At 43.1% G+C, this 26,029-nt stretch overlaps 2 protein-coding genes across 5 annotated transcripts; one reads left to right on the top strand and one right to left on the bottom strand.

The window, feature by feature from the left end:
* The first annotated feature begins 80 nt into the window (after positions 1-80).
* On the top strand, positions 81-26,029 carry tfb1m (transcription factor B1, mitochondrial). 2 transcript variants are annotated; one of them, XR_011038586.1, is made up of 9 exons: positions 81-141; positions 1,135-1,279; positions 1,856-2,007; positions 2,203-2,311; positions 2,394-2,545; positions 2,865-2,984; positions 22,409-22,536; positions 23,468-23,926; positions 24,076-26,029. XR_011038586.1 is itself a non-coding variant. In XM_068339097.1 (8 exons), the coding sequence occupies exons 2-8, from the start codon at positions 1,147-1,149 to the stop codon at positions 23,793-23,795; spliced, it is 1,122 nt and encodes a 373-aa protein (XP_068195198.1). In that variant the 5' UTR covers positions 81-141; positions 1,135-1,146; the 3' UTR covers positions 23,796-26,029. The 2 variants fall into 2 exon arrangements, 1 of the variants encoding a protein (XP_068195198.1); XM_068339097.1 differs by having other exon boundaries at positions 23,468-26,029.
* On the bottom strand, positions 10,707-15,534 carry LOC137611092 (claudin-20). 3 transcript variants are annotated; one of them, XM_068339099.1, is made up of 3 exons: positions 15,295-15,534; positions 14,400-14,679; positions 10,707-14,258 (listed from the first exon to the last, which is right to left on the bottom strand). In XM_068339099.1, the coding sequence occupies exons 2-3, from the start codon at positions 14,490-14,492 to the stop codon at positions 13,755-13,757; spliced, it is 597 nt and encodes a 198-aa protein (XP_068195200.1). In that variant the 5' UTR covers positions 14,493-14,679; positions 15,295-15,534; the 3' UTR covers positions 10,707-13,754. The 3 variants fall into 3 exon arrangements, 2 of the variants coding, with proteins under 2 accessions (XP_068195200.1, XP_068195199.1); XR_011038588.1 differs by having other exon boundaries at positions 11,813-11,898; positions 13,357-14,679; XM_068339098.1 differs by having other exon boundaries at positions 10,707-14,679.

The following is a 26,029-nucleotide window of genomic DNA, read 5'->3' as shown; positions in this document are numbered from 1 at the left end:
CTAAAAGTCCCGCCTACATCCAATCTGATTTGTCCTTGTTGCAATTCTTGAAAGCTAATTGGACATTCAAATGTCAGTTTAATGACGATTGCGGAAAGAAAACGAATGGAAGACGCCACCCGCTACGAACGTGGATAACATGTGTGTTTGTCGCTCTTTGTGCTAATTGTGTTGTTTGTTGTGGGTATTTACTTTGTCTTTATTAACTAAGGTAAATGTACCTTCTACAGTCACAGACCTTTACTGTGGGATCTGTTGAAAGTACTTGGACTGTAAGCTAACGTTAAGCTAACAAATGCTAAGGACTATGTTAGAATGTTAGTTGTCACTTTAATGTCGACAAGAGGAAGTAAATTGCCCCGTTTTATAGTCCGTATTATATTTGATTATCGTACCACTCCGTCACTGGATTTTTATGCAAGTTATTTGCGTCTGGTTTTATTCGTGTGTTAAAAGTGCACAGCTGGGGAACAATGCTAATTTTTGTAGTGCTAATAGACCGTGACACTCGCAGTTAAAATGCAGACATCCTGGTACAGTAAATGAACGTTTTGTTTAAACGCGCTGTATAAAACCTACATACAGTAATCTGAGTTGTGTTTCTTAATATTGATCAAGTATACTTCTGTCATAACACCACACAGTGGCGCAAGAGGTCCTTTTATAAGATAGTCATGTCAACAGTCTGCCCTTCATCAACGCCTCAGTTCAAGTCTAGACAGAGAAAATCAATCCCATGACCTGATAAAGAAGCAATGGGTTAACAGAATAGACAGGACATCATGTAATTTTACTGCTCTGTTTAATGTCTGGAAGATAAACTGATTGTATTGTCAGTTTAATTTAAATGTTAATGAAGCATACTCGGTCACTACAGAATCTTGATTGTAAAAGCACACGCACAAAAAAAATAAATCAGCTATCCACAGTGCAATTCAAAAGGTCAGTCCTGATTTGACAGTTTTCATGACAATCTTAAAATGCTATTGCTGACGGGTTATTATGGCCATTAGTGCCTCACATGTCGCCCTTTTCAGTGCTTTTAGACATTTATGCCTCTCATCCTCTGGAATGGTTTTCTAAAGCTGATGACTAATTGCAGTTTCTGTCACCTTGTGTGTGTATTTGTCACAGTGTTCACTAACAATGGTAGCCTCACAGAAACTGGCAACTCTCCGTCTGCCTCCCTTGCCGACTATAAGTGAGCTCATCAAGTTATACAAACTGCGTGCTCAAAAACAACTTTCCCAGAACTTCCTATTGGACTTGAACCTCACAAGTAAGTCTACCCCACACGCTCTTTCTATTTGTTTTACTTTATCTGCAGTGGACCAGTATCTGCTAGCAGCTGTTCTATACCCTAATATGGTTGCATTGGTGGCTAAATGGTGCGTTAAGTCAGTATACTTGATTGCACAGCTCCCAACAGACTTGTTTCAATGAATTGGAACTGACAAGCTGTGCACTCTGAGTGAGGCTAAGTAAATCTGCTAAAATGAATGAACCAAGTCAGTTTGTAGATCTTGCAAACCCTTGATCCTTTATTTTATTATTAGTGATGCAGTGGAGGCCTGATCTGCTTTCTTGTTTTTGGACAAGGTGACTTGTTAAATTAATGCAACTCATCACAACACAAAAGCAGACAAGTATTGCAGTGTTGCACATCATTCATCACAATTTAGATACCCAAGTATCAGATGACATTTGGTTGGAGAGTGTTGAGTATTTTTTGAAGCGTAAGAGTCAAACTACTTTGGTAATACAATGTAATTGTAAATACTGTTCCACCTTGTAAATACAATGTATTATAAATGTAACCCCCTATTCAGTTGGTCATCCATCTCTATTTTGTCAGACAAAATTGTGCGTCAGGCAGGCAATTTGAGGGATGCATATGTGTGTGAGGTGGGTCCTGGACCGGGGGGGCTCACCCGCTCCATCCTCAATGCCGGGGTGGCAGATTTACTTGTGGTGGAGAAGGATTCACGATTCATCCCAGGACTGCAGGTAAGCTGAATCGCTGCAATGATGCTGAATTTTGCGCAGCATTGCCAATGTCATGAGGTCATTGAGTAGAAGTGGCTGTAACGCCCTCTGCTGGCAATTACATGAAATCATCTGATGTATTTTCATCTGAAACATGTTATCTTATTTCACCATTTTTTCATTTCATCTCAGCTAACATCAAATCCATGTTTTCAGCTTTTGTCCGAGACGGTACCAGAAAAGATGAGGATCGTTCACGGTGATATTCTCACCTACAGAATGGAGAACGTATTCCCAGCGTGTATCGCTAAGCCATGGGAGGACTGTGAGATGATGAAATATTGGAGTTGTTTGGGTGGTCATGTTTTGAATCAACGGGATTTCAGTGTGTATGTTTTGTGCCGCAGATCCACCAAACTTACACATCATAGGGAATCTCCCGTTCAGTGTGTCAACTCCCCTCATCATAAAATGGCTGGAGTGCATTGCCAACAGAACGGGGCCCTTTGCCTATGGGCGCACACAACTCACGCTCACTTTTCAGAAAGAGGTGGCAGAGGTAGGTGAACACTTCAGTATGTTCTTAATTTTTACGGCGTATATTTTTACTGGATCCTGATGACTTGGCCAAATGCCAGGAATTGGTTACAATATTTGAATTTGACACGTTGCTTCATATTGTTGATTCAAGGCAGGCACAATGTTATGAACGTACTGAGTAACGAACGGCTTCTTCATCATCTAAATACACAAACTGACTTTGACCTGTTCTTGTTTTTATGTCTGTTCACCACTTAAAGTAACATATTACCTTACCAACTAACCACGTCTTTCTGAATCGGCATCAATTATTTGATGTACTTCATTTCTCTTTTCAGAGATTGACTGCCAGCACGAGCAGCAAACAGCGGAGTCGACTGTCCGTTATGGCTCAGTATCTCTGCACCGTTCACCACCGCTTTACCATCCCTGGACAAGCCTTTGTCCCAAAGCCAAAAGTAAGATTTAACTTTCATAAACATACTCACATGCAAACATACAGTAAATACTGATGTGTAACATGAAGTGCTTTGGGCAAAATTAATAAATTGTATTCTGGGTTTCTGGTTTTATTAAGCAGGTCATCAGACTAATTTTATTTTTATTTATTTAGGGTTTTTTTTCGGACATGTTAATACAACAGACTTCACACCTTCATCATATTTACAACATCAACAACAACATCCGAAAAAGAAAGGGCTGATGGGTAAATGCCAATAGGCTTGTGAAATTCCCGTCCCCCAGAATCAACAAACATCTCTCATCACAATACGTCATCCATTGTATTTTGACAAATGTTCATACTCTTATCCACTTCCAGATAATAGCCTTTTAACCTAAAGCATAACCATGTTTACATTCTTCCTAGGAACACAAGGTTTGTTGACATCATAGATCTTCAAAACAAGAATTTGACCATGCCAGTGTTCTCAACAAGAATATAATGATCATATTAACCTATTTCAGCAGACAGTGTTTATACAAGAATTAACCAGTTTGTTGCATACACTTTTAACAGTTTCACATGGTATTATATTGTCAAAATATATCAAAATGCTCTTAAACATCTCAAACTTAATGTTATCCCATGTTATCAGAAATCTGTGTTTTTGTTTTTTTGTGCATTAATCCATGTTTCTGACATTGATGATGTTGATTTTTTCAACTGTTCCATGTTGGTGTAGAGCTCCCATTATTGAAGGGACTCTGTTGTACTGATCTTTGATGTAGTAACAATTCTTGTCGATCTTTATTACTCGTATTTCACCAACTCTTTTCAACACAGCAGAAAATTTGAATTTAATTTAATACCGTTACCATCTATTCCAGAGCTCCCTCTTCCATTTTATTTGCCCACATATTCAAATCTACATTTCTACACCCTGTGGGGATGATGCTAAAATAGAAATTCATCCTTACACATTTAGAAAAATTATGATATGTTAATGAATTTTAATTTTTAGATCAACTTTTAGTACCAGCATTGAAACAGTGGCTTTCAGGGGAACATCAGTAGATGGATGAGCCACTATTTAACAGTGTAGATTAACACAGGATCCTCCTTTCATCCTGTTGTCTCTGCTCCTCATCTGGTCCCATCTGAGTCCTTCATCACCTCCTCATCACTCTTCTGTACCTCCCTCTTCTTGCTCTAAGGCTTCATTAAGACAGTGTTGAATTAGTGTTGTCTCCGTTCCGTCTTGGGATCCTTTCTGTGTAGTAATGATGCCTGATGGGTATTTGAGATGTAGCACCAATCACACCACGCCTTGTAATGAGGGCTTGGTTCTTTTTTCGGACCAATTTCTCTCTGTGTGTCTTTCAGCACATGTTTGTGTGTATCAGCGGCGAAAGACGTTCACTCTTACGTAATATGAGAATTCCAGGGGTTTTTTTTCCATTTCAGGGAAAGGATTTAGAGAAGGACTAGGAGGCACATTAAAAAATGAAAGTCCTGCTGTACAATTCAAAGCACCACTGTCAGCTAATAGAAAACTCCGTTTTGAGATTACAGACACTGAGCTCTGTGGAAATGCTCAGGAGCTCTCTTACAGATTTGTACAAATGAAACCATGTTTCGTGTCTCCAGAATGAAAGTATAGGTGTTAGGTTGATGTCAAAGATAGACTGTTGGTCCCTTGAAGATGCGGTTGCTCTTTAGGAGACCATGTATTGGTAAATATTTAATCCCCTGTGTGGAATAAAATGCAGCCAAGTGAATGGGACCAACGCTGATTGTTCATTCTCTTAGAAGGGATGGCTCCAATGATTATTTCATTGCACCAGACTGTCTTTCGCTGCATTTCTGTTTAACCGTTGAGCTTCTGGTTTTGTATGTATGTGAAGCTGTAGCTTAACAGATTTCAGCTTCTCTTTGCTCTGAATGTTGTGTGTGCAAACTGGCTTGCATATTGCATGTATAAGCAACGTCTTGTTACATTCATGTGGTGCACTCTTGATAATTCAGTGCCTCCCACATGCCCACTCAGACTATCTATCCCCACTAAATGTTTTAAAGGTCACCGGGTCGAATCAATATCATTCAGAGGGATGATGGCCATTTGATGAGCGGGCCTCCTGCTGCCTGAGTCCCATGAAATGTCAGAGCGCATAGAGTCCATTAATGCTGCAGTAGTTTCTGCATTGTGCAGGCCCCTTATCTCTAGTATGTCATGTAGATTAAGCCAGAAAAAGATTGATGGCTCTATATTGCTTATTGATGCACACCAGAGTAATTATGCTACACAGAATTTGATTGACTTGAAATGTGCAGATAGATTATTATGTATTATTATTATGATCATTATGTAATGCCTGAGCAGTGGATATGTGCAGTTTCCTCCGGGATTAATAAAGTATATATATATCTATTTAAAAAGTGCAACAAAATCTTGTCACACATATTTTCAGATAATACTTTCTCATGTGTTGATACAGTGGAGGAAAGTTGGAGAGATTCATCTGTTTGAGATCTTGAATTGTTTGAAAATAGTTTGAGAAAGAGAATCTGCATCAGCCTATGTTTGATGAGCTCCATTTTGACTTTGGGGTTAGAGGTGTGATATCAGCTCCCTTCTATTTTCCGGCTACATCGTGATTATGTTATTCTTTCCTGTACAGTTCTTATTGTGCACAGACAGAAGCACCTTATCAAAATGACAATAGATTAAATCTGGGCAGAAGTTAATTATAATGAGAAAGAAAAGTTCTCCTCCAGCCTCTCTGCTGTGTGTGCTTTGTCAGAGATCATGTTGAGTCGCTGGATCTCATACCTACAGCCAGCAGATCAGCTCCTCTGTCTGATTATTGGTGACAACTCATTCCCACCAAAGCTTTGGGATCACCGACTGTGTTAATGAAGTTGAAACAAAGTCGGCCTTGAGGTGAATTTTTGTCTAGGCTAGAACCTGAATCTGTTCTGCTGTGACTGAGTCACGACTATTCTGGAGCAGAGACACTTTGTCATGTATTGTGTTATGGAAAGAAACAGCTGTCTGTGGTTTTAGATGTCCTCCCGTTACAGCGGCATTGGCCACGCTACTGTTTATGCAGCAGCAGCAGGTGCTGTGCTACACATAGGACAATTACTGTAGCGTGAAATTCATCGCACAGACTTTTAATCCTGTCTAATCAAACGGTGAAGAACAAGGGAGACACAGACAACTAAAAGAAAAAGGTAATCACTAAAATAACTATGATGAGAAATCGCTTTAATAACGTGAGGGGGGAAGGGGAAGTGCTGGTTGATTGGCCGGTATACTTGAACCTATATGAACTGGCCAGTGTAGGATAATGAGAAGGGAAATGTTGAATCCATTATGCATTAGCAGCTCTAGGGGCCCGTATTGACGTAGGGTGGGCAGATTCTTATCCCTCCTGTTTAATCTGTGCTGTTCTTCTCGCCTCCGGACTGCACCTCCCGCACGTAGAGTGAATGAGATTGTCCTTGAAGGTTCCTGAGAGAGCCGATTGGATGCTTTGATGGCGTCCCCCCAGGCTCTGAGTGCCCTGGGTCTGCGCTGCTGCATATCACACCTGCCTCCCATCCCTTACTATTCCTTCTCCTCTGTTAATTCTCACATGAGTAGACAGATTGAGTGGTCTGTAAATCGCCTCTCGTTCGGACCTGTAGACTTACGCCTGAAAATCTTCTTTAATAGGTAAACTGAGAATTGAAACTGCTTTTCTGCGATTGATTTAGTCATCCGCATTTCTAATTTGTATTCTGATCAAGGGTCAAGGACTTTTAGATTCCTCTCTGTCATCACGCGTCTACATCTCAATCACAGAACTGTAGTCATCCGGTTTTGTCTTTACTGCCTCTTTACATAGGATAGCTGATTTGCTATGAGTGAAGAGTGGAAGGTGAATGGCTCATCCCTCTTTGCCCGAGTCACTGCTTTCTGGACAGAATGTGCTTAAAATCTCTAAAATCTTCTTCAGAGCTCCGGCAGCACTTTTGATCCTTTCTTGTTCGTTATAAAAAGCAAGAATGATGGATCTGATGGAAAAACAATGACGAAATGGAAATCAGTCCAAGAATGAAAAGAGTGAGGAGGGAAAATTAGATTTATAAATAGATGGGAGGGGGGGTGTGGGTGACTTTTAAAAAAAGAAGACAGATGGACAGAGAAAACTAAACTGCAGAATAAAGGAAGAGATTGAGTCAAAGCCTATGAAAAGAAATTGAAAGTTTCCGTGTTGTGGATCTATAATGAAGCAAAAGCTGGAAAGGCTTGCAGCACAGCATCTTCCATCAGAGTACAGAGTGCCAGAAGAACAATCCATGACAGAGATGGATCTGAGAGGAGAGTGAGGCGTACTTCCAGCAGATGGTTGTCTGGGCCAGTCATCAGCCCTGCTCTGAGTAATGGCTACATCAGCCATCACCCAACAGCTAGCCGAGCCTCACAAGAGCAGAGCCTACAGATGTTCGCATTGTACGAAGTCATCGACCGAGAACACAGGCCAGATGAGCAGGGCCAGAATTAAACTTACTGACACTGCATTGAACATCCATTGTGGCAGACGTTTGTCAGGGAGAGTTGGGACCAGCAGTAAACATCCAGCACATGCCAGTATCTTTTTAGAATGGGATTTTGTTTGTTCTTGTTTCAAGCATCCAAATTGAAGCCAAGCTTGAATTCAGAGTGTTTTTCGGTGTTCAGTGTGACTCTCCCACATTGTGGTGTGCTTTAAGGCCAGGTGATGGTTATCTTCTCTGTGACTTGTTGTGGCCCAGCTCTCGCCTCGACAGCGAGAATGAAAATCATCTCCAAGGGACTGCAGTACTTTCTCACCTCCCGCCACACGTCCTACAAGCTCACAATGCGTCTAGGCCTTGTCCTATCTCAAACGGGGTCAAACGTGGTATCAAGACTATCGGGCGTAGTTATTTCAATGACTTGTGTCGCAACGGCGAATGCCTGAAGGCTCGGTCTCAGTGCGTCACGAGCCCAAGGTAAAGAAAAGCTAAAAATACTCTCCTCCTCCTCTCTCCTTAAACAAAATGCAGAGGTTGGCAGAGTTTGCTTATGAGCATCCACCAGGGGTCTATCACTCTTCCTAACAAGAAGTCAGTAATCAGGGTTCAGCAAATTCAGCTCTGTTTAGTTAGTGAACATACAAAGATCACTTAAAGGTATTATTGAGGAATACAGTAATACCCTGGCCTCATTCCAAGGGAAGCAGGTCCCTTTGTGAGTAAATCACTATCTACGCTAAAATTGATTGGTGAAAATAAAACCCTCACCTCAATGTAAGGTATCAATCCATAAACTATTATCTTAACACTGTAATTTCAGCTTCATACACTCTGGTTCCATGACTTTCAGGCGTCTGAAGGGAATGAAAGTTGGCTCAATCTGATATTCTTGTCTTGATTGTTTTATCTAAACAATAGTTGTGTTAACATTTATGCCCACATAGTTAGGCATGAATTTCTATTCTTTTCTGTGCCTTATCTAGTACATAATCATATTGTAAAATAACGCAACATCCTAAACACAGACCACATTCGTCAAGAGAAACCCAAAACAGGCAAGACATTTTGTTTCTCTATAAATTAGCCCCCCTCACCTTAAGCCTACCTAATTCTCCCAGCTCCGCATCCTGCTCCCTGAAATATTAAAGGGCTCTCCTTTGAACTGTCAGAGTGTATTGTTTTCATACAAGCACCTCTTTTGTCATCTATATAGCTTTTACTGCCTTTCTCAGCAGGTAACTGCGTAGCCAAGGTCATTGCTATTATTCCCTCAGCCTCAAACAGCGTAGCGACCAGAGGAGAGCAGAGCCAAGAAAGGAAGGTCATCCTCCTTCAGCATCGACGGTTGCATTATATCTCCGAAATGAACCTCTGTGAGCATATCGGTCACGGAAAACAAAGAGCCACAAATTAAGTGCGCTGATATATCCCTCCCACCCCCTGGAAAAAAAACAGTGCGCTGATATACTGAGTTTTGTTTTTTGACTATATGCTGAGATATGTGGAGATCTTTTTGGTGAGCAATGGTGCGACCGCTTCTCAACATTATTTATCTTGTCTTCACGTCTGCTGGCATGAATAGTGGAAAGATTTAACAATCCTGCACGCCGTAATCACCTCGTCCACAATTCTTTCTTTTTTTTGTGGTTGATCTATAGAAAGGTTACCTGCTGGTCAGGAAGGCCAATATTACATGATGTGGCATGGAGGCTCAAAGAGATGAGCCTGACGCCTGATTAACCCCAGCCCCAAATTGACAAGCTCTCACCTCCCCTCATCCAACCTCACATTCCAGATCTGTCATAGCTGCAACTCAGGGGCGAAAGCCTTTGATGGAAAATGTAGGTTAAATACACAGAGGAGCAGATCTTCTTAGAGTTTCCCTGCAAGAGCAGTAGTTATTTGATCTGAACTGTTGTTGCGTAATGAAGAGGAGTGAGAGAAGAAGAGAGAGACTTAAATAATCCATGTTTTTTTCAGGAATGTCCATTCTCACGACTCAAAGCAGCTGTAATGAGAGCTGAGATACACTCTGACAGAAGCTAGTTAATCAGCGCTCCATCCGGAACTCCATACCATAATATATGTCTGTATGTGATGCTTGTGTTTAGGTTGAACAATGTATTTAGCTTTGCTTAAGGCCTCAGCCTTCTACACTCAGCAAGTTAACATACATTATTGTTTATTTCCACATCTTGATATTTCTCCTCGTTTTGTGGAACCAAGACTTACTCCTGATTCAATGACTCACATTTCCAGAATAAGATATAAGTTTGAAAATTCTAAATTGTCTCACATATCTTTGTTTTTTTAACGGATCAGTTAAAACCTAATTGATTCAGACATTTAAACAGTAAAAATTTTGATAACAACCATTTACGTTGCATTATCAAATCTGTGGCTGACATGCACTGAATGAGGTATTTAACATCTGAAAGCATCTAAGGACTGAAGTAATGATGTTACTGAATTTAAGTATAAATCAGTCGATTCTGCCCTCAATTAATTGTTAGGACTGGTCTTCAGAATTATCTAAAAAGACATGTTTTTAATCCAAAAAATATTCATTTTGTCATCATTAAAGCCCAGAAAAACAGAACATTGTCCCAAAATGTGGCAGCGAATGAATAAATAGTAGATTATTATAATAGTTGTGGATAATGTTGGTGATCAGCTGATTGTCAGTGCTCTCGGCTGTACAGACTATTTATGGAGATACTGGTTTGAATAACATGTTACTCACCAGCCAGCCTGCACTTTGCAATATTTGGAATAGATAACTACTTTATTGCACAAATTTGTAAATCTGTGTTTGACATCTGTTATGTCACGCACAACCTTCTATCTTTCATTTACAGTCAAGGGTATTGAGTATCAGAAGCTGAGCCAATAATAATCTCTTTACTCTTTCAGAAGAGTACATTACTATATTACTCTTTCAATCATGCAGCGATCCAGTGAGGTGGCTCTGAGTTAAAGACAGTGGTCCTTTCTTAAAACCCAGGGTAATGCTTCATGGATGCTTATTTCAGTTGGACAGACTCTGTTGTTTCCTGGCTGCTGGTTGTGAGCAGCCTGCCTACACTCAGGACAGCCTGTACCGTCCAACAGTCTGTGGATTTGGCAGAGAGAATATACATCGTCTCCATTTTCAGTCACACTCATGAAAAGCACACAATTCATCACGTAGGTTCGTCGCCTTCACAAAATAGTTTTATTGGTAAAAAATAGAACTACTTGCACAAGCACATTGAGACAACTGTATCAGAACTTGTGAACTGTTCATCATCACAAATATGCTCTGGCAAAGTAAGAAGTGCTAAAGCATCCACAAAGATAAGCTGCAATTATCAAAGTGATAAATTATCTTCTCATTACAGTGTACGCAGGAGAGTTGTAACTCCTTAGACTTTACAGACCTAGTCACTTTGCACTCCGGCCGTTTATAAGCTAGTGAAATTGCATGCTGATGATCAAGCTGCACAGCCACAAAAGACGGAAATCTCTTGCTCATAATTCCCTGTCGAATCCTATCACACACTTTTTTTCCCCCCACAGAGTGCCAGTTGTGTATTTGCTCTGGTCCAGGTAGGATTACTCGGCCATTTGAAATAAACTGTTGTCAAGTAACACAAGCAAAGGTGCACAGTAGTCTTCTTATAAAGAAGATATGATATGAACATGTTATTGTGTTTTATACTGAAAGAACCAGAGGGAAACCGGATCCCTCACTCTAAACAAATGCTTTAACAGCCCAGATACTTGTGTACAGTTGTCACAGACTTACAGTGAACTAGAATTCCTGAAGTAACGCATATATTTATATAGTTCATGTTGTCTGTTCAATCAAACTGTCATGCCCAGTGAAGTCTTGCTGTGCTTCGGGTTACGAGGAATAAAGAGGATTAAAATAACCCGTAAAAGCTGCACTGGACTGTACACAAGCATCCAGCTGAGTTGCGACTTAGTCTGGCAGAACAAATCACAAATCCATAAAACATTTGCAAATGTTTAAGTCATGTACAAACAACGTAATAGAAAAATAAACCAAAAGGAGTCCAGCTAGTATTAAAACGTGTCATCATGGGACGATTTGGCACATTCTCTAAACACATGACGTGTCTGTATTGGTTGATGACATGGCACATTCTTTACTTTGTTTATTGCATTGGTTATGGTGCCTGGGCAGGAATAAATGTCAGGAGGCCAGTTCTGTCGGCTGTCGCCTGTGCTGGGTAAGATGGCAAAGTCGGGATGGGGTAGAAACTCGGCCCTCAAGGGGTGCCAGGACCGGCAGTGACACCCGCAGAAATGCCGGTGGCGTGCCGGCTGCAGCCTGCAGGTGGCGAGCTGGGCTTAGCCATCTGCTCTCCCTCAGGAAGCTGTTTCTGAGAGGAAAGGAGAGAATGTGCAGTTCCATACATCACTGCCAAGTGATGCTCAAGCATGAAACAATATTCCTACGATATCCTTCCTTGTGTAGACACAATGCGGAGCATGACTTTGTGGAAGCATTTCAGTTCTACTGTTGCATTTACGCGTGCACACGTGTTGGAGCGGCCATGCTTTCAACATGCATCAGCTTAACTTAACTCTTGTCAGCGATCACATCCATGTGACATATGACACAAGCAGGGCAGTAGACGTGCGTTGGGAGGAGGGTGACAGGTAGAAGAAAGACGGATGGTGACAGGCAAGTGGCTTCAATTTAAGACACGGAGACAGTCTGCAGGTGCAGGCTGGTGGCGAATGCGCACTGCTGACGCACTTGTAAAACAAGTCACATATGGAGAATGACTCAAACCTTTCTTAGCTGCATGCCACACAGACTACCATGATTTAAGAGGCTTCTCCTTTTTTATTCTTTGTTTTTGCCAGTGCGTCATTAAGCATCTGTTCATCCCTGTGAAACTCCTCGTACGGTGCAAGACGCCACAGAAAAGAGGAGCATTTTCCAAAAATCCTTAACCACAGAACAGGGTCTCATGTCACCAACTCATAAAGGGATTACAGAAAGTAGTGTGAGTGTAGGCTCTTACTAAAGCTTATGGAGCCATGGCACAAGAAATAGATGCCCCCCTTCAAGAACTTCCAATCACTGACTGACATGCGCATGCCCCCAGACCATAAAAAAATATTTGAATGCTGAATTCTGTTTCCATGGCAGTGTGGAGGAGGATGAGTGAAGTGAAAAGCACATACAAAAAAAAGAGAAAAAAAGGCGGCATGTCTGAGTGTTTATTGTGTAGACACAAGAGCGTGGATGAGTACGTGGGTGTGCATGTCTGAGGGCATGCGGGAATGGGTACATGGATAGATTTGGAGGCTAGTATGGTTTTTTTGTCCGAGAAATGAAAGCGCAAGAATTGAGCTCCTCTGTTAATTTCTCGCCACCCCACTCCTGCAGACAGTGATGGAAACAGGTTTGTCTACATTTTCTGTCTCACATCCAGCCCAGCAGCCAACATCTACTCCTCCTGACAGTCCTCTTTGAACAGTTGCAGCAGGGTTATGTTTCTACACCTTCTCAGGCACAGGCATTTTGTGGCTATATCTCAGTCTTCTACCAGGCATTCTGCTGTATTAATGCACAGAGCTCCACACAGCATGCTTTAGAGGCAAAATATCAACATCATTCTAGCAGCTAACAAAAATATGACCATCTATATCAGTTCCACTCAGCATTCTAGTGGATTTCAATACAAAAAACTACAATGCTTGCTATGGATGGGGTTTCCCCTACTGCTCTCACATGGTATATTGCCTGCTTTGTTAATTGTGAGGGCACCAAACGATTGTAAATAGCAGCTAAATGATTGCTTGTTTTTTTCCCTTTCAATTCAAACCTTTGGTGAGGAATGGGCAAAAAAAATAAACAGGAGGCTTCCATATTTGCTTAATCCATTCCCCGGGGAGCTCTTTCTCTGATTTAGTGATGAAGGATGTCTGCATTTGGTTAGCGGCTGCCTTCGATGCTGCAGCACCTTATCCTGGCGCCTTACACATTCACACTGTTTGTTCCAAGGCGCTGCCTCGGGAATACCTCTACTGCTTGTGCTTGCAAAACAGAAAAAGGTAGAAGAGCAAGATAGAGGAGGAGGGGAAATGAATTCAAAGTTGTTCCCTCCTTTCTTGTTTTTTCTTCACCTCCTTCTGGATTAGAGCCTCGTCTGTGGCGTATTCCACGATGGTTTTTTCCTCAGGCTCATCTCCCTTTCGCTGTAGCACACACAGGGCTGCTTTATTACACATAGTCCTGCAGGCTGTAGCCAGTCTTATTGTCTAATGGGGAGAGAGAACAGTACTGGTGCTGGAGCTCCTGCTGCTGCTGCTGCTGGAGCAGCTGTTGCTGTTGCTGCTGCTTGAGTAGTAACTTGTCTGGGGGAGGAAGCAGGACCATATCCTGAGGTCCGTGCCTCTTCCCCGAGCAGGACATGCAGAAGATGCACCCTCCCATGAAGAGGAATCCCGCAGAAACAAAGGCAACGTACACAGCACCCCCCGGCTCAAACTTATTGCTCTCGGGCACACTGGAGTCCAGAAAGTTGGTGATAACCTCGTTGGTAAACCAGGAAGCAGGCACCAAACACAGAAAGCCCGCAGTGACGAAGCAGCCACCACTGGCGATGGCAGCGTGACGCTTGGAGCGGCGTCCGCCTCCCCAGCGTGTGCATTTTAATCCTAAGGATGCGAGGCAGAGGCCCATGGCAGCCAGGACGCAGCATAGCACCATCGTGGTGCGGGCAGTCTGCAAGTACGCAGGAAGTGACAGAACAGAATACTTCAGCGTGCAGCTGAACATGCCGGTGCTGTACCAGGTGCAGTCCATCCACAAACCCTGCATCTGGGAAATCGCCGTGATGATGTTGGAGCCCACGTCCGCACTAACCTTCCAATTGGGCAGCACGGTGGCCACCATGGCACCCATGATGCCCAACAACGCCAGAACAAATCCAAATATCTGCATGCCGGTGGATGCCATGCTCCTTTCCAGATCGGTGGTGGTGCTGCTGCTGCCTCAGCCCTCGTCCTTGCCAGGCAGCATCTACCCAGAGCAAGCCAGGCTCGTCGACCCCACTGCCCAGCCGCCTCGTTCCCCTCCCTCGGTGGTGCAGCGGCTGCCAGTCAAATCCCCAGCTCCTCAGCTCCTCAGCTGCGGCTCCACTGGGCTGGAGGAGAAACAGAAATGAGAAACTGAATTGATTGCGTCCCTTTGTGCTCCCTCCTTCTTTCCTGACTCACATGAGAGCTAATTTTTTTTTTTTAGGTGGGGGAGTTGACTGGAAATAAAGAGCATCCTAAAGAACAAGCAGTGAGAGCTAGCTCTGACTTATTACACTGTAGGTGAGCAGAGCTCTGGGGGTTGTTGTGGATGTATTTGTTTTCTCCTTTTCCTGACCGGAGCCCCATTGAGCTGTTATTGGAGAGGGAGAAATGAGTTTGTGGTATTTGCAATGCTCAATAGCTATGTGGACTTAAAGCTGCAGTGCCCTCACCTAATCACCTGCTGTGAGTTCATGCCTACTCCTACAGCCAGCCTACCTTCATAACAGCCACTCCATGTATTTAATTGTCAGCTTCTAGGTTTAAACTTTGTGATCGGACCCGCTGCCCTGTCATTAGTCTGTCTGACTCCCTCGCTCGCATCGTGATCTTTCTCTAAACAAGTAGATCGTTGGAATCCCTGAATGGATCGTTCAGATTCTCGTTCTAATTGTTTGCTGTTGTTTCTAATAGAGGTGGGGGGTAGGGGGGGGGCGAGCGAGGGTGAAATGATCCCTTACCCCGGCTGGTGCAGAGCTGGCGCTGACTCGTCACGTTGTTCGCAGCGATTCCTGTAAACACACAAATGTGAAAACGGCGGGCTGCTGACGGGGCGAGGGGGAGGAATCCGCCCGGACCGCCGGAACCATCCCTTCAGCGGCGGAGCTCCAGAGGACATCCCCGCTGCGGAGAGCTCCTGCCTCGGACGGAGTCGGGGAGAAATAAGCGCTGCGCTCCGACGCGCTCCCTCTCCTCACCGGTGTGTGTGCGTGTGTGCGTGTGCGTGTGTGTGTGTGTGTGTGTGTGTGTGTGTGTGTGTGTGTGTGTGTGTGTGTGTGTGTGTGTGTGTGTGTGTGTGTGTGTGTGTGTGTGTGTGGATGACAGCCTCTGCCTCACAACAACTTAAAAACTCTCACTCGCTCCTGTCGCCACTGCGTCCGCGTCTTTACAGCGACCAATGGTGGAGACGTCCGAGTTCTTTTGGGACATTAAGCGCATTTTTTGGTGGGTGATCAATGCTCTTTCTAATCCTCTCTCTAACTTCCCATTATGTACATTTCTACAGTGTATTCCTTTATTAGGTGTTAATCTAATGCAACGCAAATTTAGGATGCTGCGCAGTTATCAGCAAAACTCATCGGGGAACTACGACTAGATGGGCGCTGAATTTATTAAAATAATATTCAAATAGACACAAATAAAAACAGCCAGTGTGCACATCATGTCATTTTTTGAAAAGTATTTTACTTGTCTTTTATGTCAATTTCTACAGTGTATATTTTTATTAGGTGTTAATCTACGTAAAAATGCAACGTAAAAATACAACGCAAATTTGGGATTATGCGCAGTTATCAACAAGACTCAATGGAGAGCCATGACTAGATTAATTTATTAAAATAATATTCAAATAGACACAAATTAAAACAGCTAGTGTGCACATCATGTCAATTTAAGAAAAAATTTTTTTACTTGTCTGTTAGTGATGCTATACTACCCCCAGCAGGTGGCGGTAATTCACTCACAGGCTGTTTATAGCTGCTAGAAACAAGAAGAAGGACACAGCAGAAGGATGCTAGCTGTTAAAAAGGCTGTGTGGAGCTTCTTTAAATAAATAAAGGAGAAATCTCTAGTCAAAACAGACGGAAGAACAGTTCAGGTCAACCAGACCAGCTCTCTGTTGTGTCAGCATCTTGTAGCCGACGACACAACGTCATGCATCCAACACGTCGATCGACCTCATGGTACACATGTGCTGGAGGTTGCGTGGGTCCATGAGGAGGAGGATTACTGCTGTGGTCGACTCTGACAAGACACAGACTCAAAAAGTCTTTTTGGTCTTGGTCACCTGAGAAATTTACTGCCTGCATTTTGCTGTTTCTGTCCTGTGTCTGTGACTGACTGCATTAAGATGAGGAACAGAGTTCTTGTTATTCGACTCAAATTACTGAAGCAAATTTTCAATTTAACACAGTACTGTATTTTGAAATCCCCTGGTTGTATTTGTTTAATTTTACAAGAGTGGGACTTTTTGGACCTAAAAAGTTTCAGTTTTTTTATGTTGAGTTATTTTTAACAGTCTTTGTTAAATTTACCCACTGAAGGACTAATAGGGCATATTTTATCTTAACCTCCTTCACTAAGCCTGCTAGTGACAAAGCATAGCAGTGAAGTTACGGTGAATTGAAAAGTGTTGAAATTATACAGTTGAGTTTATTTTATCTGCCTGTGAATATCCTTTATTTGGATAGTTCAGTTTTGTGGAAACACCAGAAGTACTATCATGCTGTCTTCCTGAAGGTTATATAAAAAAACTAAAAGAATGAAACAGCATTTTCACTTAACATGATATGAATCATGAAACACAAGCTCACTTGTTTCCTCACTGCATTGTAGCTGCTGATCTCTCACTGTTAAAAATGAATTCTTTCGCATTATATGCACTGAGCTGCTCAGTGATTGTAATTCAAAGCTGTTAAAAGATAAGAAGCTGCCAAGATGCAAAATCAAGATTAGATATCCAAACATAGCACCACTAAACAACTGAGATGGATTATCAAATTAAATCGGAGGAATTTGTATGAGCTGATCAAAGACGCATCCTGTTAAGCTTTGTGTACGTGTTGGTCCAGAGGCCAAAGGAGCTTGTGTGCACCACTCCAAAATTGACCCTTGCCCGGGGGGGGTGGGGGGGGCATCGTTTTCATCAGGGTCATCAGGAGCGCTGACCTCACAGCTGCTGCCTCGTCTTCGCCTTGACGCTGCTCCTCGGTGTGGAGGACGTGCAACGAGGGTGGGAGTTGCTCGGATGGATGGCCTTGATTCATGAATGACAAAGAGGACACAGAGAGAGAGAGAGGGAGGACTGAAAGGACAAGGGGGCCTGATAACCTTGGAAATGCTAATGTCTTGCTATTATTTTGCTGCATGGGCAAATCAGCAAAAATAAGCCAGCTGTGGGAAATGGACACCCCCCCATTACTTGTAGATAGATTGGTAGCAATTGATTTGTTTAACTATTGATCTGTTAGTTTAATGTGGCACAGCGCTCTTCCCAGCCACTGCTGATTTTCACGTAAACGTCCCCTAGGAAATCCAGCCAGCGTGCGGGGAAGGCGCACGCCACATTACTGCCAGTGTGACGCTGGAGTCGACCTCCATCGCTGCGCTCTTACAACTCCTTGTGGGAAACCGCTGCAGCAGGAAGAGAGATTTTCCAGTGTTTTTAGACTCAAAGCGGCGTTGAGTGTGTGGCCTGTCTCCTTTTAACTGATGATGCTGGTGGTGTTCTGTGAAGGATATAAGATAAATAACTAAATACATTAGGAAGGGAAAGGGGGGATGAGGATGAAGGGAGAAAAAAGGAAAACCCAGTTAAACACCGGTGTGAGTGCAGATGTGTGACGCTGTGATGTGTGGAGATAGTGCAGGCTATTATAAGCCTGGTCGCTTCATTTTATCGCCTCACAGCAGAGCGCTCAAGCCTTTCTACAGCACAGCTTTGAACCACAGCCGGTCCAGCCAGGCTCGCTTTTACCCACTACAGGGGACTTTTATTGTCCATTTGCATTTCCTGTCTCTTATGTCGTCCCTCGTGGGATTGCTTCTTTGCGCTCATCGTCTCGCAAAAGCAGTTTGTTTGCAGCAGAGATGCGAGGTGTCGTGTTATAGCTGCGACGTGGCTGTCAGTGCAATCCAGTTGTGAGAGTCCATGTCCAGTTTCACCACACATAATATGTGTGAAGCTGTCCAAGGCAAAGTATTTGTGACATGCTGCAGAATTACTGCCATTGGCTCCATTAATGGATCTCTTCAGCGTAGTCCATTAAGAGTTACTCCTAAGTGAATTAACGTGGTACGCCTTTTAAAATGCCCCGTCATTATTTTTCCCATGTCTCTCCATTTGCTGTTCCGCTTGTCCAGTGAATTTCACATTTTTGGGGCAAATGTTTCTATGACGAAAGCATTTCTCCGAGGGGTTGATGTTATTACGGAGCAAGGCTACTGGCTTGAATGTCCAGTGTGCCCGCCACGGGGGATTTCATGGGATGTACGCTGGGCTGCCTTAACAGGAAGCCCAAACCCCTTCCTCCCTCCCCACCCACCCCCCACCCAAGCAACGTCAGCCTAGTATATTCAGGAGAATCCACTTCTGCCCTCGTCTCTTCAAGAGACATTCTGTCTCTACTGTTGTAATGGAGGTTGTCCTCCAAAGGTCTTGTCATGATTAATGCAGCTATTCCCTCTTTGGTTGCAGGATCTCTGTGAGCTTTTCTCTCTCGTATTCTTTGAGTGTGCATCACTTAATTCCATCCCCCCTGCTTTTTCTCAGAACCTGCCCGCCGTTATGTAAGCACAAGTGTTGGTGTTTCAGGTAGAACGATGACTGGTGCCCCGGGGCCCCTGCCATCTCATCTTCTTTACGCTCAGAGGGACCTGACAAATTACAGCGCACACACCATTGGGCAAGAACTGACCAAGAAAGAGACATCAGAGGTGAAAATGGGAAAGGGGGAACTGGAGAACCACGGGGCAGAGCGAGAATATTTGAGTTCCCTTCTGAGCTTTTGGAAGGTCAAATTCATGAAATATAGTAAAACAGAAATGTGTTAGTATGGAAATGGGTTTGAGGAGGAAAGTAGATATTTGACTTTCAGAGACCTGTCATGTTTTGTGCTTTTCAGATGTTTTAAAGTGGGAATGCAAGGTGTTGTTTCATCAGAGTATGAGGTGTACACCCTATGGGAAGAAGCCGGTTCAAAGCCTTTATGAACTTTCTGATTAAATCAAACGAATTGGAAGAGGATTTTTTTTTAATGAGCTTCAGATTGGCTCCTTACATAACAGTCTAATTCAGAGGACAAATTAGTGGTAATGATTCACTTGTTTTTTCCCCGCTAAATATGATTGTTCACTCAAGCCTACAAGAACTGATTATAGTCAGAGAATTATTCAGTCTATTTGTGATTCTTACTGACTCCATGATGAGGAAAGGCACAAGGAGAAAGATACAGGAGGACCTGAGCGAGGGATATAAGGCTCATCATATAGGGTCAACAAGTCAGCCTGCCACCCCAGTTCAGAATTTCCCTGTAGATGCAAAGTATTTTGAGGGTTTCGGAGAAGGGTGGGCATGTCCAACTCAGTCAAGGGTCCAGGTGACAGCACATGATTTAAGAGCGAGTTTCCCTGCATGTTGAGGTTATCAGGGGAGGGATTAATGGCAGCGAACAGCATATATTCCAGCGCCACTACCTGGTGAAGCCATGTTACAAGGCCATACATAAATCATAGCACCAAAGTGACTTGGACAAGCTGATGGTTGAAATGCTGCTTCCTGTATTGTCCCAATATCGACTTCCCCCCTTGCTCCTCTCTTAAATCATGAAATGCGGAATATAAATGACCTAATTATTCCAAGGGAGAGTCATTCCTTTTTAGCGCTTCTTCCTAACAGATGGCAGACTGATCTTGCATCACCAAAGCACTGATAAAGACATTTTACACTCCAGATAGGAAATCCTGACAGGAATCCATGCGTGTCAACGTGACAGGTGGAGGAGTACATTCTCAGAACACATCAATAGTCTGTGTAATGTTCGCTACAGCTCTAGTTGTCCATAACAACATCCACCCTGTGGCTTTTCAAGTCAAAGTCAAAGTCAGCTTTATTGTCAAATGTACCATATATGCACAACATACAGCATAGATGAAATTGCAGTCCTCTCTGACCCACAGTAGACAGTAAAACAGGCAGAACAACACAGGTAGTACAACACAGGCAGGACAACACAGGCAGGAAAACACAGGCAGGACAACACAGGCAGTACATCAAACAGTACAGCACGAAGTATAAGACGAAACACAAGGGATGGCTTTAAAATGCATCATCCAAACAAAAAGTGGTGTAATAATGATAATGGAGACATCGAGATGAAGCCAAGCCTGTTACTGCCACAAAATATCGTGAAGGCCTCTTTCATTGTTAGACTTTGAAAGACGACACACATCACCATTGATCAGCTGTACTGTTGATGTACTGATTCAGTAGCTTCAACATTACCTTCCTCATTGTCATGGTCCCAGGAATTGCGAGCGTTGCGTTCCATATTTTTGCACTCGCCTTCAGGGCCATTCATACAGTAGTTTGCACCAGCGTCATCCCATTAGCCACCACTGCAGCAGGATCTCCACACCGGGATCTGAAGATCTGATAAGAGATAGCGCTGCGGTTTTTACAAGTGAGCCTGAGTGCTACCTCCGTTGTCCACGGAAACGGGAGAATCTCAACAGCTCATTAGAAATCCTCAGCGCGTCCTTAGGCCACTTTAGATTTCCTCCCCTAATTATTAAGGCCAGTCTATAGCCCAGGAAGGCAAAAAGGAATTGAGAGTGAGTCACAGATCCCAGGAATATAAGCTCTGAGCTGAGTTAGGTCTCTGTTTGGATTTGTGTTATTTGTGTCAGTTAATCGATAATGTCGTGTGTAACATATGGCTTCCTTTATGTTTGTCATTTCTCATTCATATACCCATAACAATATGGTTTCCCTTCAGCTCATCTCAGCGTGTATCATCAATCATTCAATTCCATTTAGATGGACCTGGGAACTCCGTTTAGATCTTAAGATTTTTTATCATTTTATTGTGAAACTCAGTCCAAGCCAAAAAAGCACTTAAAAGCAACTAACTGTATTATTATGAAGACCAACGCTGTTGATGCCCCGTTGGTAGTCTGCTCAGCCAATCAGAGCACAGCTCCTCGGAGCTCCTTCGCCATTACCAACTATGGACAGACAGGCTGCTGCTCTGCTCTGTTGCCCACTGTCTGCCGGGGTCATTGGCTCCGTGGAATATCTCTGGGGTTGTGCAGCAGCGCCTGCGGCTAGAACTTCCAGGAATGAACATCACGTGAAACACCCTTGAACAACGGTGGCCCCCTTTGTCGCGAGAGCCAGAGATTGTCTTTTTTATTTAACTGTTCCCTCTGATCCCGTCATTTCCACGTTAGAAAATAGAGAAACTAAATCCTAAAAGAGGGACAGAGAACATGTGGATATATATGTGAGAGGAATGATCTCAATAATTATCACAACATGGGATAGTTAATCAATAAGCTTTACATAGGTTATCAATGGATAGATAAATCCAAATTTAGCATTTCAGCCTCTGTGGGTAGGGAAGAATTGGTATTGACACAGTGAGAAGCAGAGAGCTGCAGTGATTTGTAGGTGTTAAGAAAGTCAGTAGTGATGCAGTGACAGGAGGAGAGACAGGGAAGATAGAGAGAAGCTCAGTTTCTATGGTCCATCGCACAGGTGTTACTGTGGCAACTGGAACCGGCTCGCCAGCCAGCCTTGCTGCGTCATCGTTTTTTGTGTCTCCCCTTTTCTCTTATCCCAGTGTGTTGATCCCCTCCGCTTCTCTTAGTCCAGCTTTGTGCGTCTTGTGACACTTGACAGGAAACCTTTCCCTCCAGTAGTTCAATCCAGGCTTCACACACTCCATCCTCCACATAGTTTTTTTTTAATGTCATTCCCATGAGCAACCGCTGCAATCTATTTTAAAAGTCTGTGCTCACCCTCCTACTATTTGGACTCATCTTGGTGTGTGTGTGTGTGTGTGTGTGTCTGTTTAGGTGGATGTGGGGGTCATTCACTTCACCCCTCTGGCTCAGCCCCAGATCAAGCAGCCCTTCAAGATGGTGGAAAAAATCGTCAGGAACGTTTTCCAGTTCCGTGGGAAGTACTGTTATAAAGGACTAGAGTGAGCACAATCCAACAACTTACTGTCTTCGTCTTCTCTCATCCTCATCTATCATTCTCTCTGCATTCTTCATCCTGACGGCAGCGTGGTTGTGTGTCGTCATTAATTAGATTGCTCATTGATTTGCTTTTCTTTGTCACATGAACCGCTCTGACAAAAAGACAACTTTGGAAGCTTTCAGTCACTCTGTTGTTCTGTTCAAACCCACGAGCTCCAAACCCACACGCCTACATCAACGCGCGCACTGATCATAACCCCGTGGATGTGTTAGGAAAAGTATATGTAAGCCTAGATAACAAAAGAGCACTGGCTGCGCAAAAGAGAGCAGCAATTATGAGTCATTGAGGTGGTGTGGAGAGACGAGGCAACATATTTCATGTAACTGCAGTGGGTTGGCAGCAGCAGCTCCAAATTGGAGAGGAGGTGCCATCAGTGAAGCGCCTAAAAGGCTGCTGTGCCCCGTTGTGTGTGTGGAGCAGGCTAATGCTCTCCAACCTGCAGAGAAGGAATTAAAAAGATATGTCTTAGGCAGAAAAATGCCTTTAAAAATAAATGGCTGCCTTCTATGTATTGAATATTCTGAGAGGGAGCTTTTCAGGGTGAAAATAAATTAAATTTGAATGTTTAAATTATAGGTGCCCTTTTCATTTTAGAGAACTTTAGGCCGGTGTGCAGTGTGTGTCAGTATCTACATCCCTTCACTATGAAGCATGGCAGTGGAACAAATTAACAATTCATGAGCAGCTCGAGCCCATTGTGTGATTTCAATTAACTTCACAGATTTATAATAATTGCTGAGGGATAATTTCTTTCTTTTTGAACTTTATAACGCCGTTAATCTTGTGTGATCGTTAAGAAATCAAAGAGACCTGTGTGAGAATCGGTACTTATCATTTGGCACTTTTTCAATAGTCTCTTCCCCTCTTCCTAGAATGTTGTTCCCAGAGACGAATCGTGCTGAGATAACACAGGAGATGATGCAGAAAGCAGATGTGAACCCCACTCTACTCCCCGCACAACTCACCATACCCCATATCAGAGCCCTGGTGGACACCTACGCTGATATGTGCGCTCATGAGCCCGACCTCTTCAAGTACGAGTTCAGGGAGGACCTCAGAATGAAGAAACAGGCCAGGCAAAGAAGTAAAGCACAGGACAGGTTTATTACTGACACGGTACCTGAAAACCCCCTGAACAACCCCGCTGAAAGGAGGGAAGAGCACAGACACCGAGATGAACCCACTAATGGCTCGTGTTAGCGCAGGAAGACAACAGACTGCTCTTAGCGTTGATGTCTCCACCTGGCTTATGGATGCATTATTAAAACGGATTTCCCTGCACAGAGGAAGCAATGGTTAACTAGTCAACTTGACCTTTGGTGTTAACTAAGGTAAGTTGAACCTAAAATGTTGCTGGACCAGCACAGTAATCTGGACCAGAGGCTTTACTCAGCGTTGCAGATGAAATACCGATAAAAACGTGTTCATTCACCTCTCCTTTTTGCTGATGACATCCTGTGTGGGCGCTTTATATCCTCAGCATCAGGAATCCACTCCAAACACAGACCTGCTTCCACGATGTCACCATTCAGAGCCCCGTAAGAACAGCAGCTCGTTCTATACGCATTGAACTTACTGTGTTGTGTTCTGTTGACACGTCAGAAAATAACTTTGCCTGTTACTGCACATGGAAGAAGTTTCAAATTCCACACAACCTCCAAGCATCAAACGGATGATGAACAGCAACTTTAAACCGCTTGGGGCCATCGTTATTCTTGGTCCTGAATGGTATTGCAGCTAATGGCAACAACAAATCCAAAATACATGAATCCATCTTCATTCACAGATAATCAATCATTAAAATTTCATTTGATGTGCCCAAAATCCAAAACAACTATTGTATGTTTCCACCTGCTAGGACGAATGCAAACTGAGATCGATACACAGACTAATGTATTTAGTAGCATTTTTCTGCTAGCCTTTGTGTGTTGCCTTCTTTGCAGAAGCTGTGTTGCTTTTTGTTGTTTTATTTTATCTTTATCACCCCCTCCCCCTCCTCTTTTTTTTTTTAACCTGTTCCCCTTAATTGATATAAACGGCCTGTAATCATTCCTTTTTTTTTTTTTAAAGTGTAAAATGTGGCACCAAATGCCCCTTTTTATGGAAATGTGCAGAACCTGAAGCAGCTGGATTAAAAATGATTTATTACTATTGATTATTATGCTTAGTGGAGTACCCCCTCTTGTCCCAGGACAGGACAGCTCAAAGTAGAATGGTGTGTTTGGGGAGAAATAAAGAAATAGCGCTACTTACCCACAATAGCTCTTTAAAGTGAGTGTTCTTTTATGTCCCACTTCTTACTTGAGATAGAACTTGCATAACACCCCGTCCTGTGGGACCGAAGAGAATGTCAGTGTTTTCAGGGTGATTTAGAGAATTGGAACAACCCGGCAGCACCAAACCTTTTTCCCTTCCATTGTGTGCTGTGTTGTTTTGTCACACGGGAGACCCAACTTTAAAAGGATGAGGGAAACGATGGGATCATTTAAAGGAAGAGGAATTTATGCCTGTATTAAAAAGGGTGAGTGAGCCAAATGTACATCATGAATCTAATGATTTCATATATATTTGTTACAGGTGTGTATCCATGTGCAAAATACATTTATATGTGTTAAATATTTTGAAGTATTGAGTGCTTGTGCAGGTTATCACTAACAGGACTTGCAGACTCTTTCTTGCCACAGTGACAGATGGTGTGTCACAGTCGACTTGCCAGAAAAGGAATTCACTCAGTTTTGATGGTTGGTGCATATTAATCTCTAACCATCATTGGGTTGGGATCAGATCTACGTGCCAGATAGATGAGCAGAGCTGGCGTGTTGCGTCCGCCTTGCTTTGTGTTACTCAGACTACCAATGGAAGAAGGACCATAACACCTTGAGCAGAAAAAGACTTAAAAGAACAGGAAATGTGTGTTTTTGTATTTTTGAACTTAAAAAAAATAAAATACTGTATTTTATTTTGCTTGTTTGCATCAACAAAGTTTCTTATTGTTTGTACTTGCGTAAAAAATGAATAGATGCTGTTCTTAGATGTGACAGGATGAAGAACATGAAACAGTTTTGTTTTCAGTTTTTTTCCATTAATGTCGGTCGTACAATCGACCGGTATCAGCTTCCTGTTGCAGGGGAAGGAGAAAGGCCACCTCCACCTCCACCCGTCTGCTGCTGGCCTTTCTCAAACCAAACACTGCCCATTCCACCCTTTCATGTGACCTTATTTCTAGCTGCAGTCACAACTGAGTGAAGTCTCCTGTAGAGCAGCACGATGGAAACTTTCATTTCTGAATAACAATGTTAAAGTTTGGAACAAGTTTTAGTTTCTGTGCATTTTTGTGCACAACGGCGCTAACTGGATCTCCTTTGCCTCCTCCTTTCTCACCCGGTGTAACCCATCCCTTCCACACAGAAACTTTCCACACACTCGGACAGTAT

The sequence above is a fragment of the Antennarius striatus genome, chromosome 17 (assembly GCF_040054535.1).
Source record: "Antennarius striatus isolate MH-2024 chromosome 17, ASM4005453v1, whole genome shotgun sequence".
Lineage (NCBI taxonomy): Eukaryota > Metazoa > Chordata > Actinopteri > Lophiiformes > Antennariidae > Antennarius > Antennarius striatus.
Note: the sequence above shows the minus strand (reverse complement) of the source record. Positions and strands in the feature narration are given on the sequence as shown.

What these genes read in the sequence shown, in the direction of transcription:
- tfb1m (XM_068339097.1), top strand. Translation starts at nt 1,147, where the DNA reads ATGGTAGCCTCACAGAAACTGGCAACTCTCCGTCTGCCTCCCTTGCCG. An exon ending in GATTCATCCCAGGACTGCAG is followed by an intron (nt 2,008 to 2,202) that starts GTAAGCTGAATC and finishes CCATGTTTTCAG; the next exon opens with CTTTTGTCCGAGACGGTACC. An exon ending in CCTTTGTCCCAAAGCCAAAA is followed by an intron (nt 2,985 to 22,408) that starts GTAAGATTTAAC and finishes GTGTCTGTTTAG; the next exon opens with GTGGATGTGGGGGTCATTCA.
- LOC137611092 (XM_068339098.1), bottom strand. Translation starts at nt 14,492, where the DNA reads ATGGCATCCACCGGCATGCAGATATTTGGATTTGTTCTGGCGTTGTTG.